This window comes from Haemorhous mexicanus, chromosome Z, assembly GCF_027477595.1.
Source record: "Haemorhous mexicanus isolate bHaeMex1 chromosome Z, bHaeMex1.pri, whole genome shotgun sequence".
Lineage (NCBI taxonomy): Eukaryota > Metazoa > Chordata > Aves > Passeriformes > Fringillidae > Haemorhous > Haemorhous mexicanus.
In genome coordinates this window covers 11,130,596-11,151,756 of record NC_082381.1, presented here as the reverse complement: position 1 = coordinate 11,151,756, position 21,161 = coordinate 11,130,596, and the positions used below count along the sequence as shown (strand labels likewise).

General features: G+C 44.9%; 1 protein-coding gene across 3 annotated transcripts in view; it reads left to right on the top strand.

The window, feature by feature from the left end:
* RASGRF2 (Ras protein specific guanine nucleotide releasing factor 2) overlaps positions 1–21,161 on the top strand; it is a 131,648-nt gene that overhangs the window by 104,746 nt on the left and 5,741 nt on the right. For all 3 annotated transcript variants that reach the window (XM_059874164.1, XM_059874163.1, XM_059874162.1), the window contains exons 19-25: positions 6,853–6,965; positions 12,734–12,794; positions 13,269–13,372; positions 15,585–15,669; positions 16,633–16,830; positions 19,615–19,694; positions 20,700–20,817. In XM_059874164.1, coding sequence (XP_059730147.1) covers positions 6,853–6,965; positions 12,734–12,794; positions 13,269–13,372; positions 15,585–15,669; positions 16,633–16,830; positions 19,615–19,694; positions 20,700–20,817 — 759 coding nt within the window. The remainder of the gene's footprint in view (positions 1–6,852; positions 6,966–12,733; positions 12,795–13,268; positions 13,373–15,584; positions 15,670–16,632; positions 16,831–19,614; positions 19,695–20,699; positions 20,818–21,161) is intronic.

The following is a 21,161-nucleotide window of genomic DNA, read 5'->3' as shown; positions in this document are numbered from 1 at the left end:
GTTCTCCTTGCAGTGTCCCAAGATCTTTGTGGCCATCAGCAGCACACACCACAACTAAAGGTGACCAATCACACCCCCTCCCTTTTGGCAAAACGCCATTTCCTCATCACTGGCTGCAAAGAGGATCAGAGTCAATGGCTGTGCAAAGTGTGTCCTTATTTCTCTGTCAGCTGGGAGATGGTGCTGCAGATGTGCCTTAGTGCTGCAGCTCCTGGCCACTTCTGCAGCACAGCCTTGGTGCTCTCTGCCTCACCAGGGCCCAAACTGCTGTCCTGATGCCTTGTGCACTGGTGCAGAACTCGCACACAGCCATCTGCTCCGGGGCTCTGGCAAGCATCACCCCACTTCACTATTCCCTACCCTCCCTGCCTCCCTCTGGAGCCCTTTGGCTGGCTCAGCCTGCTGCTCAGCTGCGTGTAGGAACGTGGGTCAGTCTTAGTGCATGAACCAGGGAGGCAGGAGTTAGCCAAACAAATGGTTCAGGGCCTTGTGTTTGCTCTTTTTGCTCTAGAAAATCCTTGGCTGGGGTTTGGAAGGTTTTTGCTGGGCTGTGCTTCCACTGACTTGCAGCTGTGTCAAAACCCCACTTGGGGATGGTTTAGTGTTGCTATATTTCTATTTTTTTTTAATTTCTCTAAGCATGGACAGCATTTAATGTAGAATTGTCTGTGAGCAGAAAACAGAATAATTAAAATTAATGAATCAGCCTATTCAGTGAGGATGGGCTTTCATAAAGTGTTTTTGTTATCTTGAAACCATTCTAAACAATTCTTTAAAAAGAATTAATTGCTCTTAAAACTTGGGTCACACACTATAGAAGCCCCACTGATATTTCAAGTAAATGTACACGTGGTAGTGCCAGATCTGCAGCCCTTTGTGGAGGGCACAAGGAGCTAATGAATGTCCTGAGGAGCTGTCAAGGCACAGATAAAATTTTGGGAACAAGCCATCCCCAGGTGAGGTGACACATACTCCCCTGTTTCTACCACCCTGAGCAAGAGCAGCCAAACCTGTGTTGCACATCATCCAAAACCAGCTCAATATGAACTGTAGCTTTAGGTATTGCAGATTGTTTTGTTTACATTTCGGTTATTTTTATTCCATACCCCTCCTCTTTTTTCTTTTTTCTTTCATTCAGACACCTGCAACCCAGAAAATTTTTCTTTTTGCCCTAAATAACAGCAGAATGCTTGTGTTTACATTTTGGTTTTTAAATGTGACTGAGAGGAGCAGAGCAGGATTCTCCTGTTGCAAACAATGAACACTCAAGTGATGAGGCAGAGGATCACAGGGAGCAGGAGCCTTGGTGGGGACAGAAAGGGCTCACGAGGATAAAACTCCCTCTGGCTCCTGCAGAGGTGGAAAAATGGGAAGGCAAAAGGGGGCCAGGGGCAGAAAGTCTGAGTTTCATTTTCTAAGTGAGGTCTTGCAGCCTTGTTTGATTCAGCAATGCTTCCTTGCTTTTAATCTAAACACTTGTGCTGCAAAGCACAGCTCCTTCAGCTCCGGTGGCAAGCAGACTGAAGTGGGGCTTGTCCAAGGAGGAAGCTTTCACATCTGGCCCCTCCAGTCCCCCCAGCTCTGAGTGGCAGCTGAGGGCTTGTTCCCAGTGCTCTCTCTGCAGAGCAGCTCTCTCACAGCCTCCTGGCTGCCTGACAGTGTCCGTGAGTCACTGTCTTGGTGTGAACAGCCAGGTGGCTGCTAAGGGAGGCAGGAACCTGCCCTGAAATGGAAAATGCAAACACCCTCCCTCCAAATTATTGTGATTTTGAAGCTAAGGGGCTCTCAGGCAAAGATATGGGAGTAGCAATAACAGTTCTTTATTAGGAAAATTAAAAATACAAATGCAATAGTACAAACTGAAAACAGCCCTGCCAGAGTCAGAGCATGCCTTGCCCCCTGTGTGTCAGGGTGGGGCACAGTCCCATCCCAGGGGGCTCAGGGTGGTGGCACAGTCCCATCCCAGGGTGGTGGCACAGTCCCATCCCAGGGGGGCTCAGGGTGGTGGCACAGTCCCATCCCAGGGGGGCTCAGGGTGGTGGCACAGTCCCATCCCAGGGGGGCTCAGGCTGGTGGCACAGTCCCATCCCAGGGGGGCTCAGGGTGGTGGCGCAGTCCCATCCCAGGGGGCTCAGGGTGGTGGCACAGTCCCATCCCAGGGGGGCTCAGGGTGGTGGCACAGTCCCATCCCAGGGGGGCTCAGGGTGGTGGCACAGTCCCATCCCAGGGGGGCTCAGGGTGGTGGCACAGTCCCATCCCAGGCTGGCTCAGGGAGGTGGCACAGTCCCATCCCAGGGGGGCTCAGGGTGATGGCACAGTCCCATCCCAGGGGGCTCAGGGTGGTGGCACAGTCCCATTCCAGGGGGGCTCAGGGTGGTGGCACAGCCCCATCCCAGGGGGGCTCAGGGTGGTGGCACAGTCCCATCCCAGGGGGGCTCAGGGTGGTGGCACAGTCCCATCCCAGGGGGGCTCAGCCCTCCTGCAGTGCCAGCTGTGGTTCTGCTGGGGCAGGGATCCTGCACAAGGGGGGAGTTTTCCTCTGCAGCTCCAGGGCTGCTGGAGATGGGCCTGCTCTCCCTCTGGGAATGCAGGGCAGCAGAAAGCTGCTCCTCTGGGAATGCAGGGGGCAGAGGCTGCTGGGGTGTCCCAAACCTCAGATTGGATCCAGGCAGGAATGCTTGGCTCCTGCCCTGGGCGGAGCATCTCCCCATGGGATGGTGGAATCTGATCAGCCCTGCAGGGACACTCCCTGGCCATGGGAAAGCTGCTGGGGTTTCACTGAGCTGATGTCAAATCTTGAAAATGCAATCTGTGTATAAACCACCAGTAAATCTACTGGTTTTGGTTTTAAAATGCATCTTAGCATGGTGAAGTTTTTTTTTCCTTGCCTTCTTCTGCTCCTGCTGCACTCTCTTTTCTTCTGGACAGTGATTTCAAATCTGAGTAATACCCACAAACCTTTAGGCTACTGTAGACTCTAAAGTATGTTAGAGGTATGTGTCCCTCTAAAGAAGAACTGAACCACTATCAGATGGAAATCTGCTGCTGAGAAATTGAGGGATTCCTGTCTGACCAACTGTATTCCTTCTCTGATATGTAAATTAGAACTAGAAGTCAAAAAAGTGGTGTAAAATTGTGTAGGGAGCTGTGATACACATCTGTCTAGGGCCATAACTAGCTACCTGCCTGTGGAGCTAAGTGTCCTATAGTATAAACAGATAAATATTCATGTGTGACACCCATAATACAGCTAGAGATAATCTGCATGTATTTAATTATATATATTAATATATATAATTATCTATATATACATAATTATATATATATTAATTTTTAAATTATACTTAAAATTGGTTGCTAAGTATTTTGGTGTTTGTATCATTCTTATGATATAAACCTTTCAACATTTCTCCACAAAATTAAGTGCATGTACATGTTTAAATGCAATATTTTCCCTGTTATTTTTTAAATATATATGGCTCATCACACTGGAATCTCAGTACCACTTACATAATGGCCTTCACTAGAAAAAGAGATTAGTTTGTCATTTTTCTTCTGATTCCCACCTTTATTCATAGGGTTTTTTCCCCTCATCACACCATGAGAAACAGATTACATTAGTTTAAAAAAGAAAACCAGAAATTTGAGTTTCCCCAGCAATTCCAGCACAACTGTCTTATGGAGATTACTCAGTAAAGCAAGTTTTAATGATAATGACCAAATTATTACTAATTCTCATTATTATAAGAATTAGCATGTATCCATGCAAAAACTGGAAATGCTTTGGTTTGGCTGAATCTGATAATTACAGGAGAGGTTCTCCCAGCCTATGTGCAAATGAAAGAACTTTTAAAACTCTAGACTTCTTTGATCATAGGTGTGTTTTCAATAAAACAAGTCATCCTGAGAGAAGATATCTCGTAGTGAAAAGAATCAAGAAGTTGTGGTTTGGAAGCTGTGCTTGGAGAGAAGATCCTGGCCAGGATGATGTGATCTGCCCCAGGGTTTTACCCAGCAGTGCTGAATGAGAACAGGGGATGTGTCCCCTCCTGGACTCTGTTCTGCCCTTTTGGGATATTTCTGTAGCCCAGGCTGTAGAGATACCATCCTCTTTCACACAGTGTCTGCCACTGAGGTACAGGAAAAAATCATTAATTACACTGGTTGCTTAGGCTTGTGCAGAATCAAGGTTTTTCCTTTCACTAAGTTTTTATAGTTTTATATTTCACATGATTTTCTTTTCGAAACCACAGGAATGCACAGTACTGTCTTGTAGTTTAGTTACATTCCTCGTGCTTTCTCTAATTAGTCCCATTTCTACACCCCAAATATATGAAAAGGCTCTCTTGCCTTTCCTTGCAAACAGCTAAAACAGCTCCTAAGGGAGGCATTTCAGAGTGTGGCTATACAAAATGTGCTTTAGAAAGCAGAGTGCAGTGCCCTGCAATAATTCTCTCTTGGCTTTGAGCTGAATGTTTGATACCCCAGCTTCCTGTTCTCCAATACCCTCAAATATGGGTAAACATCTCCAGAAAAAATAAGACACAGATATTAATTGGTTCCAGAGTATTAATTAGCTGAGGCCCAGGTGAGGAGACTCTGAAGGAGTGAGGAGGAGGTGCTGTAACAGGAGGGAAATGCCCAGGGCAGGAGGTGTCTGAGCACTGTCAGGAAAATCAACCCACAAACAGCAGGGGTTTGTGTCCAAACAGCAGACAGAGGAGCCCTTTGCCTTTATTCCAACCAAGGCAGAGGCCATGGGCCATTCCCCTGGGGTCTCTCACATTTTTGGAGGTGCAGCCTCCTTCTTATCCCAACTCCCAGCCACATTTCCCTTCTCTCTTTCCCCTTGGCTGAGGGACTGGAGAGGTTCAGACTTCCCAGAACTCCTGATCCCAGAGATTTCCCTCTAATGTACAACCCTCCCTTTTAATGTTTAATTCTTACGGAATTCAGGGGTCTTTCTTCCCCACTCTTTCTTTCATCTCTCAATGTCTAATTTCATTTCTCAGCCAACCCAAAGTTTATCTGTAAAAGCAAATCTCTTTGTGCATTGATCACTCAGTGGAATCCTTCCCATTGTCTCTTTCCTCTCCCAATGCTGGTTTTATTTACCAGCAGCCCCACAGCTGGTCTGGAAAGACAAACCCAGTGCTCCTCTGAGCACTGACATTGCAGCAGTAACCTTTCTCAGAAATGCTGTGAGGGTGGCTGTGGCACGTCCTGTGATGAGCCCTCATTCCCCTCCTGCACTGATCTGTTCCCTCCCATTTCCAAATTAGGCTCCACCTAATGCCTCAGGTTTGGCTTTGCTATTTTTCACATTCTGTGCTGCTGTAGTGTGTGGGTCTGGGTTCATATTATGGGATGGTGAGCTCTGTGCACAGAGCAGGGAGACAAAACAATTCCTGCTCCAGCTGGGCACCAAGGACAAATGAGCCAAATCTCAGCCCAGGAGCACAAACCCCGTGGGCTGGAGAGAGAAAAACAAGCAGGGTGGGAGTGCCTGGGCTAAAGCTGGGCTGGGACAATGAACTGCAAGGTGCAAATGGAGCAGAGCTGATCCCAGGGACAGACCCCGTGCCCGGCCGTGCATTTTGGGGCCATTTTGGGTCATCCTGGGGGCAGCCCTGGCTGGGCTCTGGTGCTGCCCAAGGTGGGTCCATGCAGGAGATCCTTGGAATCAATCCCTGCTTTATTCTGGGACTCTGCCCAGCCTCTGTTCCAGGTCAGCCTGCACAAGGCATCACACCTGTCTTGGTGGCTGTGGGAGTGCTCTGGTGCTCCCGTGGGGTCTGCTCACCTGAGCTGTGCTCACCTGGGCTGGCTCTGCTGGTCCCAGAGGCACACCTCTCCAGAGCCCTCACCACAGGAGGGGCTGTGGGGGTTTTTTGGGAGTGAAGCACCACGCTCTTGTGCCGAGGTGCCTAATCCTCCCCATTTTCAGTGACTTCGTGCCTCCTGTTGCCATGGAAATGAGAGGGAGCTCTGCACACATGGGGTCCTGCTGGCAGGCAGCTGGGGGTTATCAGGGAGGATCTGTGATGCACCAGGCACCTGAAGGGTTGGGGTTTGCTTTCCTATCAAAATGCTATAAATCATCTGAAAACAAGAATTTTTGGAGTCTACCCCAAGAGTTGCCTGTAACTTCCCACCTCAAAGCTTGTACATTCTGTGGCTGTAGATTGTCTAATACTGTCTGATTTCTCCAATGAGATAAGAGATCAGATAAGATCTGATCAGGGTGCTGCATGTCCCTGAATCTCAGTCCTGTGCGAGGCATCAGTCTGCCCCAGGGGTAATTAAAATGCTAAAGCTCTTCAGGGCAGGGCCAGATGATTTAGTGGATTTATTGGTTTGAGTACTCCACAAAAAGCAGAGTTTCCAGCAGGGTGGGTGTGAGATAAGGAACACCAGAGGGGAGGCACATGAACAGAGAACCTCAAGGCAGCAGTGAGAGGAAGGGTCCTGCCCTGCTGGGCAGTGGTGCCAGAACACCAATTAAACACAGATTACCAATTAAACACCGAGGGGATGTTGTGGGTGTTGGCCAGATGCAGGTGATAATTCAGAAAAGAAAGGTTCCCTGATCATCCTGTCTCCACACAGATGGCAAAGGTCAAAAAGGAGAGAAAATCACAGCCTTTGGGCATCCTACCTTTGTGGCCAGTTTACTCATGTACCACAGCTTTCTCTAAATATTTTCAAATGCAGTATTACAACAAAAACCAACAAAAACCCGAATTCAAACCTAACTGAAAAAGAGAAGGCAAACCAATTAAAGTGTATTTTTTCAGGTTTTTGTTCAATACTGTTAAGACTAAAGGCAGTAAAACATTTTTTCATTTTCAGGATTTTGAGCTGAACAACGAGCTGAAAATGAATGTTTTAAATTTGCTGGAGGAAGTTTTGAGAGACCCTGACCTTCTGCCACAAGAAAGGAAAGCCACTGCAAACATACTGAGGTAAATGCATTTCTAATTATTTCACAAGTTACCTGTAGCACAGAGGGAGACAGACTGTGTATCATGGAATTCACAGGGTTGGGTTTCCCTCCAGAGCATTTAATGTTGAAGGATTGCTAAGTGTTTTGTGAGCCATAAAGCAGAGCCTGTTTTAAGTTTTATTCATAAAAATACCTGTATTGGAAAGCTTTGCTGCAGAACAGCTGAGAGCCATGAGTTCAGCCCTCAAGTGTGAGTGAAAACAGCTCTGTCTGCAAAGTGTGAATATTTTACAGCCTCTGGTTCCAAGTCCATTGTTCCACAATCCTGAGGAGCAGTAAACATTTAAAGACTGAGCAATAATTACATAACTAAATTAGTTGAAACAGCTATAGACTAAGGAGTGATTAAAATAAAACACCATGAAGAACACAGATCTATCTATGGGCATTTATGTAAGTATTCTGCAGGTAAGCCAATAAGTGTGCAATAAATTGAGTATGCCTGAATTTTCTAAGACCACTTGATAGGTTTCCAACAGATATATGAAATAAAGGGCTGAAAAAATCTCTTGTGAGGACAAATATCAAACAAAATATAAAAAACACAGATAAATTCTTATTAAAAGCACCTTTCTTCTTACATAAACAAAAATAGTCCTCCTTTTAATAATATTGTGTGTGCTGCTATTCCAAGTAAAAACATTGTTTTTTGTTTCTTTGGAAGAGACAGCAAGTCAAAAGAGCAAGAAGGATGAGGATGATGTGGGTTTTGATAATGTGAGTGACAGCAAAGGCTCTACTCACAGTGGGTAAAATTACCCTAAAACTTTCAGCTTCCTAAGGAAATGTCTTAAAACAAGCCTGGTCTGCTCCTGGGAGAGTAATAGATTTATGGGCCTTTACCCTACAACAGTTTCTTGTACCCAGTTTCAAAGGAGCCCATTTCCAGTAGAAGTTGCATCAAAAAATGGACTTTTATATTTATGTGTAAACAATGAATTGTCTCCATTTGCTTCCTTTTACTGCTGTTCTAGGAAATGCTTGTTACTGTTTGCCCTCTCTCCCCTCCTAGAACTGATTACTGAGTACCTGAGCACAGTGTCTGATACACCACTGAATACAGTTCATCAGATTTTCCATTCTTACAAATTTCTCAAAAATTCAGACTCAATTTTCGACCATTCTCTAAATTTATTTAAAAAAAAAAAAAAAAAAAAAAAAAAAAGGAGAAGGAGTTTTTTTCTTTTAGCCTTGGCTAAAAACTCCTTTATTGCTTTTCAAGGCTGGCAGTACTGCTAAACATACGTGGTTGCTGGACAACTTGATGTGAATTATTTCAGTCCTGCTTCTATGTGAATTACATTTCAAAACAATTTCTCACCCTTTCACTGGAAGGGGGAGGTGTTCAGATCACCTCTGGGAAATGTCTGGTAATTAAGAGTGATTTCCAGAATTTAACAAAACACTGTAATTGCTGCAGGAGACACAGGCTCTCAGCAAGGCTATGTAGCTAATTGAGTGATCAGTTATAGGATATAAAGAATAATCTTACAGGATATAATAAGGATATAATAATCCTTATAAGAGATAAGGAATAACCAGCAGCTGTTTATGTGCAACTTTATCTGTGATACTCACACAGGAGTTCCTTTGCTCTTCCACAGTCCTTAATTTTTATTGCACATTCTTCAAATAGAAATATTTACAAGCTTTAAAAATAAGCTTTATTGCTGGTGGAAGCAGGAACCTGCTGGAGATTGAGCACTGAGTCCTGGGGCATCCAGGGGTCCCTCTGCTCCTCAGCCTGGTGGTGGACTCAGAGGCAGAGGCAGCTGCTCTTTGACAACTCACCTTTGCAATAATCAGGATATGAAATGGGGGAATGGCTTCTGACAGGGGGTTTAGCTTTCCTGGCAGGTTGTAAACATCCTTGTACAATTCTGGAGCTGATTTCTGGAGGGACAGAAATGATCAGAGTCAGGAGAGGTGGCACTGACCTGCCTGTGTCCTCTCTGACAGCACAACTGCACGAGCCCAGAGGGCAGACAGGTTTCCAGGGCCAGAGGAGCACAGCTTTTTCTGCATTTCCACTGAAAGCAGAGGTGCTGCTGTGGTGCAGGAGGAGGGTGTGATGATGTGGGCTTTGCTCTGTGCCCCGTGGTGCCCTGGCTGGTTCAGTGGGTCAGGCCAGGACTGAACCTGCTCTGCCCCAGACTGGAGAGCTCTGGCTGCTTGTTGTCTGCAGGGATCTCTGTTTGCTGCTGACCCAGAACTGCTCAGCTTTGGGACAAAGCTCCCCTGAGCCACCCTGGAGGGGCTCCACGTCCTGCAGAGTCCATCCCACAGCATCTCTCCCTCTTCTGCAGCACACTGGGGATCCTCTGTCGGGTTACAGCCGCTGCTCTGAGCGTGGAGAGAGGGCCTGCAGTGGAAAAAAAAATTTCCTGAGTTCTTTCAGCCTTCCATAGCCCCTAAGGGCCATTATGAGTGGTTTGCATTACCAAGGAGCCCTGTGGTGGGACCCTGTGCATACCTGAAGCACCAAACCACAAAACAAAGGTCAGGCAGGGAATGCAGCACCCCTGCCACAGTCTCTCCCTGTCACAGAGGACAATTCCACCAAAATTCTCTCAATTTAGGCATCCTGGCTCTTTCTGCATGGACAGTGGCAGAACCCAGGCAAGGACTTGTTGTGAATCCCCCTGGATATCCTAAAGACATCCAAGATCTGTCCCCTTGCAGAATGTCCCAGGGTTTGTGTTCCTCTCCTGGCTCCTGTTCAGGGTCTGGCTTGGAGAAAAGCTGCTCAGCCTGTGCCCTGCTCCTTGGAGAGATGTCATCCTTCTCAAGTGAGACCTGACATCTAATTCTGCTCAGAGGGGAAATACAAATTACCTGGGACTGAAGGGCTTTTTTTTACTATTGTTACAAATATTTAGAAACCAATTTGTTTGAAGCTTTCTGACAGCATGCTTTTCATGAGCAAGCACAGATCTGTGGTAACTGAAAGATTTGGTGAAACTTTCATTCAAAAGGTTTCTCTGGAATGGGTTGAAAATGAGAAGAAGGGGTAATCCAGTTGATGTGTCCTTCATAAAAATAGTCACTCACCCACTTGCCAAGTGAGTGCTGTAAAATTCTGTTGTTCTGCAGAGGTGCTTGCTGCAGGCATTTTGTCTAAAACAAGTATTCTGTCAGAATTCTGGGTTGCCTGTCAGCTGTCACTGTAGGCCCTGGCTTCCCCACATCTCAGTTTTTGTAGTCTACTCTTGAGTCTGAAAGGCTGACAAATGCAGAATGGGCTTAGGACAAGCATTTCTTGTAAAAAATTCCATTTCAAACATTGATGAAAAAATGTTCGTGCTTTCTGAGGCTTAACACTGGTATTTTCTGTGTCTTCCTAAAGGATATTCTGTAAAAATATGTCTTTTTACAAACTGCCCCAGCCTTTGCAGGCATGGACATCCTTGGAAAACCCATCCCCTAGTTAGCAGAGATCAGAGAAGCAGGAAAGGTTGGTTTGTGTTCCAAAGATCCATCAGGGTCAGCTCTGGGAAAGGCTCTGTTTGGGATATGAATGACAAGGAAAATGTTGATGGGAGATGCTGAGCTGCTTCATGCCTTGAGTCATCAAACAAAGCAGCTGGTATTTCTTGCTTGATGGGATTTCTGCTGTGTGGACTGACAGGGTTTCTCTTCAGGGTAAAAATGCTTTTTTAAATTCAGTATCTGTTCTGAAGGCTAGGCAAACCTCCCAATGTACATTTTGCTTGAGATTTTATCAGCCTGATTTACTAACCCTGGAAATCTAGATAAATGTCACTGATAATGGAGCAGGAAGGTGTGAGTTCAGAGTGACCATCAGTGACCAACACTGATAGATAATCCTATCTGGAGAAAAACAGGTTGCTTCCAGAAGCAGCTCCTCCTCCTCCTTCTTCTTCAGACTAAACATTAATGAAATTGAGGGATACACAGATGCCAAAATGTGATGGATGAAAGATTTTTCTGCCTTGTATGATCTCACTAAACAACACATTTCAGGCTTTCTAACTTGCCCTAGCGTTTAAATATTTTTTTAATATGCTTTATGTACCACAAAGAAAGGACAAGACACATGCTTAATACTTTCAAGTACAAAATTATTTTAATACTTGGCCTGGTCAGGCATAAGGAATAGTGAGAGAGAGGAAGAGAGAATCATAACTGGTGATTCTAAGAATTAGAAAGGTATTTCTTTTATATTTTCTTCCTTAATTTCTGAAGAGACTGGAGGAGTCACCCTGTTCAGTCCTCCCCAAGGGTGATACTGCTCAGGAGAGCCCCTCTGTGCCTTTGCTATCTCCTGTCACTCTTTCCACAAGGATCTGCTTCTTCCCAGCTCCCAGGAACTCTGCAGGGAGGGCAGAGGGAGCTGTCCAAGCAGGGGCAGCCCAGTGAGAGTCCCCAGTCCTCTGCTGAAGCTGGGGGTCCCAAGGCTGACAACAGCCCAGGCTCAAGTGGAAGCTGCTGTTGATGCTGTCAAAAATGTACCATTATCCAGTCTCCAGATCTGTTGTCCTCTGCAGATTTCACTGTAGAATATTTATGGATAAAAGGAGAGTTGGTTTTGGTTTTTTTTCGTGAGACCACTGTGCTAGGAAAAAAGCATCTGTTTAGTGTGACAGATTGAAAGTCTACATAAAACATGAGATGTCACGGTAGAGAGTACCAGGAGGCAAAGATTAAAGTTAACTGCTTTCATTTTTTTCAGAATCCCATGTTTCATACTTTATTTCATATGAAGCAAATACAACAATTTCTGTATCGAAGGAAAACCTGACCCAACAGAAACAAAACATAGCATGAAGTTTTATTTAAGTAACTCAGATTGTACAAGATTGATGAGAATTGCTGGGGCAGAGGCACGGGGCCTGTGTGGTTTTCATTGCCAGAGGCTGTTGCCACAGGATGAACAACACCTTCCTGCAGGCCCCCAGGCATGAGCAGCAGCACAAAATAAGCTGCTCTGCGGGACAGATTGGCAGGCTATTTACAGGCACTGAGGCTGCACTCCTTGTTATCCCAGCAAGAAGCTTAGGGTTCTCCTGCAGAGGTAAAGGCATAAGGTCTTTCCAGCCCTCCTGGGGAAAAAAAGAAAAAAAAAAAAGTGTCCTTTCTGACAGCCTTTTGCATTCTGACCTATGTTCCTCCTCCCTAAATCTTCTCACTCCTCTATTACATAAATCCAATATCATCAAGGCTTCTTTTTGTCTGTAATTTCCACATGAAGGGGTAAGATCCTGTAATTATGTGCCAATATGCTACATCAGGGTAGATATTTGATCAATACTTTCTTTTGCCTAGGTAATTTTTGACCCATTACTCTGAAATAACCATAACATTCACAGGTTTTATGTAGCGGATTTGGAAACATTCACTAAGACTTTTATTACTTATAGGAAATCATGTCCTTGCTGCATGGAAAGCTGCCTTTTGCTGTCCATTTCCACACACTGAGCTCAGTGTGGGGCACTGAACAGGACAATTTCCAGGATTCATTAGCTGAGGGATCTTAAACCTCCATGGAAGTATTTCATCTTGCATGTCTAATGCTGTAATAGTTTACACATCTTTACTGAAAGCAAGACATGACTTCTTAGGTTACAGATTTTTTTTTCCTTTACCTCTTCAAGTGCAGATTTAGGATTTATTTTAAATAAACCATTTCACTGATCGATGACAAGGTTTTGTCATAACCATGGACAGTTATATTTATATAGGATGATCTGCCACATTATTTTTCAGAACTCTTTCTCAGGATGATCAAGATGATAACCATTTGAAAATAGAGGATATCATTCAGATGGTAAGTTCATCTTGAGAGTTAAACAAATACTCCTAGAGAAATGTTGTGTGTTTGTGTCAATAAAATTTAACACAACTGCGACTTGTAAAGTATTTCTGGATAGATATACTGTTTTTATACCAGGAATGTCAATTTCAGTTTAGAGATTGTAGCAATTCCCTATCAAAAATGAACATGTCAAAACTTTAGTATTTGGATAAAATCTGAAGGTTTAAAAAAGGGGGAAGATATTAATATATATGAAAATACAAGTGCAGAATGTGCAGAGTTTAATACGCAGAGTTTTCATACCCCTGAGCTGGTGTGTGCCTGTTTTATGAATTTCCAGCCGGGTGTTTGTGTTGCCCTCGATTGTTGTTAATCCTCATTTCTCCTGATCCCCAAGTGAATTACAGCCCCATTGAGGGCTCCCAGGCAGCTGCTCGTGCCCTGTGGCCCTCGGAGAGACCCCTCAGAGTTGTCCTTGCTTTGCAGCCAGACTGCCCCAAGCCCGAGTGCTTCGAGACGCTGTCGGCCATGGAGCTGGCGGAGCAGATCACCCTGCTGGACCACGTCGTGTTCCGCAGCATCCCCTACGAGTGAGCGAGCTGCACGTGGGGGTGGCCTTTGGATAACTCCCTGCCCTTTGCCCAGGCCTCTGGCAGCAGGCAGCAGCTTTATGGAGGTGCCCAGCACCCCAAAAGCCACTCTGGTTCACAAGTTCCTTAATAACGGCTGGTTCGGTCTATTGGAGAATGAATGGTTATTTCATAGAGTGCCTTGGTGTGAACAGCCAGGTGTCTGCTGAGGGAGGCAGGAACCTCCCTTGAAATGGAAAATGTAAACCCCCTCGCTCTGAATTATTATAATTTTGAAGCTAAGAGGCTCTCAGGCAAAGGTATGGGAGTAGCAATAACAGTTCTTTACCAGAAGAATTGAAAATCCAAATGCAATAGTACAAAACACCAAAACAAACCACTGCCAGAGTCAGAGCATGCCCTGTCCCCATGTGTCAGGGTGGTGGCACAGTCCCATCCCAGGGGGCTCAGGGTGGTGGCACAGTCCCATCCCAGGGTGGTGGCACAGTCCCATCTCAGGGTGGCTCAGGGTGGTGGCACAGTCCCATCTCAGGGTGGCTCAGGGTGGTGGCACAGTCCCATCCCAGGGGGCCTCAGGGAGGTGGCACAGTCCCATCCCAGGGGGCTCAGGGTGGTGGCACAGTCCCATCCCAGAGGGGCTCAGGGTGGTGGCACAGTCCCATCCCAGGGGGGCTCAGGGTGGTGGCACAGTCCCATCCCAGGGGGCTCAGGGTGGTGGCACAGTCCCATCCCAGGGGGGCTCAGGGTGGAGGCACAGTCCCATCCCAGGGGGGCTCAGGCTGGTGGCACAGCCCCATCCCAGGGGGGCCCAGGGTGGTGGCACAGTCCCATCCCAGGGGGGCTCAGGGTGGTGGCACAGTCCCATCCCAGGGGGGCTCAGGGTGGTGGCACAGTCCCATCCCAGGGGGGCTCAGCCCTCCTGCAGTGCCAGCTGTGGTTCTGCTGGAGCAGGGATCCTGCACAAGGATCCAGTTTTCCTCTGCAGCTCCAGGGCTGCTGGAGATGGGCCTGCTCTCCCTCTGGGAATGCAGGGCAGCAGAAAGCTGCTCCTCTGGGAATGCAGGGGGCAGAGGCTGCTGGGGTGTCCCAAACCTCAGATTGGATCCAGGTAGGAATGCTTGGCTCCTCCCCTGGGCAGAGCATCTCCCCATGGGATGGTGGAATCTGATCAGCCCTGCAGGGACACTCCCTGGCCATGGACAGAAGGTAATTAATAATGAATGGGCCATGGACAGCAGAGATCTCCTGGAGGGAGGATGGGCTGTGGCAGAGAGAAAGAAAATGCCCCATGAACAGAGGAGAACTGCCCCAGCTCTGACAGGTGGGAATGGAACACACACCCAGCTAAACATGAGACATAGACAGAAAACTAACAGATGTAAGACTTAAAACAAGCTAATACTACACAGGAATAGGGACAAAAAGAAAACTACCAATACATATACACAGCATAGGTTAAAGGTACCTATTAATGTTACAGCTAGTGAAGAAATAATACAACTTAGGATTCAATGCCTCTTCCTATCCAGTTGTTGGTGGGGCAGACATTGAGATCCTTTCCCTCAATCCCCAGGGAAGCATCCATGGAATCTGTGTCCAAACTCCAGGGAAAAGGCTCAGACACTTTCAGGGTGTAGGAGGCGTTTGCCTCTGTGGTAACTTGTGTGTCTTTTACAGTTTGTGAAAGAGTCAGGAATATTTCTTTGATCTCTTCCCACATCTGCTCTCCAGAGTGAGATGTTGATTCTGATCTGGGGCCCGAGCCCTTTTGGTGCTGGAGGTGATGCCTTTGGGCCTTGCAGCCTGGGTCATCTCTTCATATCTGCACCCACTGTCTGTGGTAGGGAGAGGAGGACAGTCCTGGCACAGAGGGTCCTTGGGGGGCCAGTGGCCACAAGCCCCCCAACTCAGCCCCTGACAAAAAGATTTGCACACATGCAAGGATAATGTGGTGTAAATAGGGTCACAGTGCTGAAAATTAGGATGAGGTGACATGGGAGAGGGGATTAAGAAAAAAATAAGTCTTCTTTACACTGTTTACCATTTCAGTCACCATTAAAAATGGTACCATGAGATGCTGGAATTAGTGAAAAGCTGTGTTATTAGCTTCCAGCAAATTGAGGTATCCTTGAAATCTTAGGCTGTTACAGACAGACTCTGTATTGTGTTTATGAAGATTTTGTTTGCTGTTTTTTCTCCCATCCATGTCTAGAGAGTTCCTTGGGCAGGGCTGGATGAAAGTGGATAAAAATGAGAGAACGCCCTATATTATGAAAACTAGTCAACATTTTAATGATGTAAGTACTCTCAAACACAGACTTGGTTTCTAGGAACCCTGTGAACTGCCTCTGACCTCTGGGACAGAAATACTGGGTTATATTGCAGTGTGATGTGATGTGTTATCTATTAGTGACTGAAAGCTGCAGCCTCTTTGTAATTAACAATTTAAATCAACGCAGATGAAGATTCTCATTTTCAATAATTGATATTCAGTATTTTAGTGGCAATTTAAGAGAGTAGAACATTTTAAACTGTAGCACAGTGCCTTTCAGCCTGCTGAAGAAACTTCAGTTTCTCCAGAGAAATATAACACCAATCCTGTTTAATGCCTTTGTATCCTTACACGTCTTTCTCCTTTATAATTTTCCTTGAATTTTACTGGGAGATATCCCAATCAGGTTTAGTGCTGATGGCTTGGAGACCTTCTCATTGCATCCCCAATCCTTCTTTCCTGTCCCCATCCCCTCCACTGCCCCGAGCTCTGTTTCCAATGTCATTTCCCTGGGTTTATGAGTCACAGAATTCACAGAGTGACCAGGTTGGAAGAGACCCTCAAAATCATTGAGTCCAACCCAGCCCCAGCACCCAGTGCCACATTCAGGCTTTGTTAACACACCCAGGGATGGGGACTCCACCACCTCTCTGGGCAGAACATTCCAGAACTTTGTCACCTTTCTGTAAAAAACTTCTTCCTGCTATCCAACCTGTATTTCCCTTGGGGCAGCTCCAGGCTGTCTCCTCCGGGAGGAAGAGCCCAGCCCCAGGTGAGCACAGGCACCTTTCAGGAGCTGTGACGAGGGCAGCCCTGAGTCTCCTTTCCTCCAGGCTGAGCCCCCCCAGCTCCCTCAGGGGTTTGTGTTCCAAGAGCCATCATTTCTGTCACGCTCACCTGGGGGTTTCCCTGCCTTGCCCGTTAATTCCAACATTAGAAGGGATTGTGCTCCAGCTGCCTGAGCCCCTGCCTCTCTCTCCGTGGCCAGATGAGCAACCTGGTGGCCTCTCAGATCATGAGCTACGCGGACGTGCCCTCGCGGGCCAGCGCCATCGAGAAGTGGGTGGCGGTGGCCGACATCTGCCGCTGCCTGCACAACTACAACGGCGTGCTGGAGATCACCTCGGCCCTCAACAGAAGTGCCATCTACAGGCTCAAGAAAACCTGGGCAAAGGTGTCCAAGCAGGTGAGAGGGACGCGGCCACGGCGGGCTGGTGTGTTTGCTGGGAGCCCCGTCGTTGGAAGGAATGATGAATCTGACTCCATGCTCTCAGAAGGCTAATTTATTGTTTTATAATGCTATATTATACTAAAGAATACTATACTAAACTACACTAAAGAATACAGAAAGGGTACTCACAGAAGGCTAAAAAGATAACAATGAAAACTCATGACTCTCTCCAGAGTCCCGACACAGCCTGACCCTGATTGGCCAAAGAGTCAAAATTAATTCACATGAAACCAATGAAACCACCACCTGTTGGTAAACAATGTCCAAACACAATGTTCCAAAGCAGCAAAACACAGGAGAAGCAAATCAGAATGAGTATTGTTTTCATTTTTCTCTGAGGCTTCTCAGCTTCCCAGAAGGAAGATCCTGGGCCAAGAGATTTTTCAGGAAATAAGGCAGTGACAGCAGGCAGTTCTGATCCCATCACCTGCCGTGCCCAGGGGCTGAGACAGGAGCCCTCCTGTGAATATTTCTGCTTTTCCACCACCTGGGATGTGGGAAATGGAAAGACAGAAACTTCCACAGATACTGAAGGGTTTGAGGTGCAGCCTTGGAAGAGGCTTGGATTGATGTAAAAATAAAAGTACACAGACATTAAGCAGAAAAATTATAAAGTTGTGTTTCTATAGTTGCAAGTAAGAATATGCCTTCAGTGAGTGAGACACTTTATTGGGTAAGATGGTGAAGGGTTTTATAGTATGGTAATGTAACTGTGTAGAGTAAGCTAGGAGTTTAGATGTTATAATAGAAGCTTAAGTGTGTACATGTAATTTTATACATAATTTTAATCTTATATAAAAATTATATTTAATCAATTATTACATAATAATTATATATGATTATATTTTGTATTTAATATTATTATTATATATTATCTATAATATCTAAAATAAAATATAATTATATTTTATAATTATATTTTTATATTATATTATATTATGATAATTATATATACTATCTAAAAATAATATGTTTATAATATATGTATATTATAATATATATAAGATTATTATAAGTATATATATAAATTTATATACAATTTTAATGGAATAGTATCCCATTGGAAAGAAGCATCTGCAGTGCATCACAATTAAGTAGAGGTGATAGGCTGGAAAAACAAAATAAACTCTGTCACAACTTTCCAATGGATTAGAATGTTCTGTATTGCCTTGTAATGAAGAACCTGTGACTGCCTTGAGCTGTGGCTGACTTCTTACTCTAAAATCTCACACCCTTTGAGGCTGATGTTTATCTGAGCAATAAATTGTTTTTAGGCCAACAGTAGTCCCATCCCTTCATTTAGGTGCTCATAATAGTGGGACTGGCATTTTCTGTCCAGGAATTTTGCATGTAGCTTTCTTAATCTGTGTGAACAAAATGTTTTCAAGGTAATTGCAAGGTGCCAGAGACTATTTGGCCTGAATGGCTGAAATGTTCAAGGAAAGTAAATTTAGGTATTTTCTGATACCATCTGGGTGGTTACAAACTATGGTTAAAGTCTGGTCATGTGCCTAAAATAGGAACTGCCTGTGCAGAAAGCCTTTAGGAAGGTCAGGACCTCTCAAATTCCTGGGTTTTTCTCCCCAGAAAGAGACTTGATAAAAAGTCTTCTTTCTTAATCAGGAGCTCAAGTTCAGGTGCAGTGACCACCTCCTTTGAACCCTTACCTGGCTGCTGAGAATGTCAGCAAAAACTGTGAGAATGCCTGCCAGCCACAAACACAAGACACACACATTTAAAAAAAGCCTGTTAGGATGAAGATAATCCAGTCTTTTATGTTCTGTGTTCTAAATGGTTCAGAGAAATACAGTCAAAATAAATTCTGACTGTGCCACCTTTTCCAGTCAGCTTTTTCTAAGCTGCTTCACAGCTGGTGCTTCCTTCTTCTGTTTAAAAATCTGTTAGAAATTCTTTCAGTCCAAACTTTCATAAGTGAGTTTACCTCTGAAAATTTTTATGGACAGAATCAGCTTGATTTTTAAACTTTTCAATTGAAAAATAAGAAACCAAACCCGCAGCAGACTGATGTTGTGGCACAGTCCTCTGGTACCTACTGGGAATGCAATCTGGGTTTTTCATCAGCCTGCTATGTAGAAGAAAGTGACTCTGTCTGCCTACAGCTCTCTCTTAATTGGAAATTCAGTCTCAAACAGGATGAATTTCTCATCATTCTCTACACCCAAGTCTCAAGTCAGTAGCATAAACAGACTGAAAATCAAATTTATTTCACTGAAGAAGGAACCAGGGTGTGGTGATGCCCATGACAGTGATTTGTGTAAGACACAAATATATTCTCATTTACATACTCAGCTTTTGTCTGGAACTTGGAGGCAAAATCAGCTCAGTGCAAGCTCCAAGGCAGTGACCACCCCTTGCTGTCACCAGCTTCAGTAAATGCAGCTGAGGAGCCTCAGCCCCATGTAGGATCTGTAATGGTCTTGTGTGCACAGCAAACTGAATTCCAGACCATCAATGTAATAAATCTGTGGGTTTTCCTCCACTTGCAGGGTAATATCAGCATAAATACAAGTTCTGTGTATCACTCCTAACGCTGCCCAATCTCCCTTTGCAGAAAGACAGGAGGAACTGCAGAACAGCTGAGTTCCTAATTCAGTAATGCCTGTTGTACTACTCTAGAAAATGGGGTGGGGATGATAAGTGAATTACACCTCCGACAGGACCTCATTCCAGTCATTTCTGTGCACCAGCAATGACATCTGAAATGCATTTTCTTCCCAGACAAAAGCACTCATGGACAAGCTTCAGAAGACTGTGTCATCTGAGGGAAGATTTAAAAACCTGAGAGAAATGCTCAAAAAGTAAGCCTCCCTACAGTATACAACTGGGTTTTGTTATAAGTAGTGGATAGTTCATGTTAAAGATTAATTCGCTGTGATTAGGCTTTAATAATTTTTTTTCTTTTTTTTTCTTTTTTTTTGCCTAATAACCGTTTAAATTCTAGGTTGGTTCTATTTGGCAATATGGTTTTGCTGCATGTTTGTGATTTAATAGCCCTGATGGGTAAACATAGTAGCTCCAGAGAATTACTGAAACAAATTAAACTATTTTTCTGTGTGAACATTCCCTGTTGGGGTTTCACTTACACTGATAAACTTTTTCAATAAGTGTAAAGCCTGCTTTATAAATTGAGGTTTTTATGAAAGAGAGGATTGTTCTAGCTAAGAATTTTAGTGTTTGGGACTAAGCCCGTGTCAGGTCACAGACCCATTTGTGACAATTGTGATTCTGACAAAACATTATGAGAGGAACACAGGGACAGCACAAAGGCACAGAGATGTTTCTTCTCCTGTGGCCTCCCAGCTTGCTGCAAAACAGCCTGCTGCCTTTGTGCAGCAGTCCTTGAATATTGTTTTCTTTAATTGATTTGCTGGATTGCGTTTGACATTCTGTAATCTTGGTATCCAGAATATTCCATGTCAAGTGTTCTGCAATTTATGTAGAACTGATTTCAGCTATACAAAAGCCTGGATTTTTGTGAGCTTTGTAATTGGAAGCAGGCTTTTCAGAACTGAGTGGCATAAACACCTCAAGTGATCTTGAGAGGAGCTGAGAACTGAACAGCCAGAATAATTAATGGTCTATTTTGAAAATGCCATTAATATTAGATATTGGGCAGAATGCATTCAATTTATCACAGGCAGAGCAAACAAAACTCCAGCAGAGCCAGAGGAGCTGTGTGTCCTGGAAAGGAAAACAGCCCATGGATTAGAACTGGGCAAAGTAATAAAAAGTTTGTGCAAGTTAGAGAAAAATGCATTTGCAAATGTAGCTGCAGGCAAATAAGCTGATTTGTTGCTTTACAGCTGTAACCCACCTGCTGTTCCCTACCTTGGGATGTACCTGACTGACCTGGCATTTATTGAGGAAGGAACACCCAACTTCACTGAGGAAGGCCTTGTCAATTTCTCCAAAATGAGAATGGTAATTTTCACTTTCCTGAAAATGCTTCACCAACAAGTGCTTAATTGCATGAGTTAATTATCGATTTCACTGTAACTCCTCTGAATTGACCTTTGGAGAAGCTGCTTTGGTGCTGTGCACTGGAGGCAGCCTTGGGAGAGCAATTACTCGACCCAGTCTTCTATCCCCACCTTCTGGCAGGCTGGGTGTTTTCAGGGGCTGAATTTGTCCCCGCTTCACTTTCTCAGAAAGGACAGGAAAAGCAGCTGCCTGGAGCTCGTGGAGGAGCAAGAAAAAGCTTTTTTAAATAACCGGAATTAGAGGAATGCAGTGATTCACCAGGAAGCAGTAATCACAATGTTCTT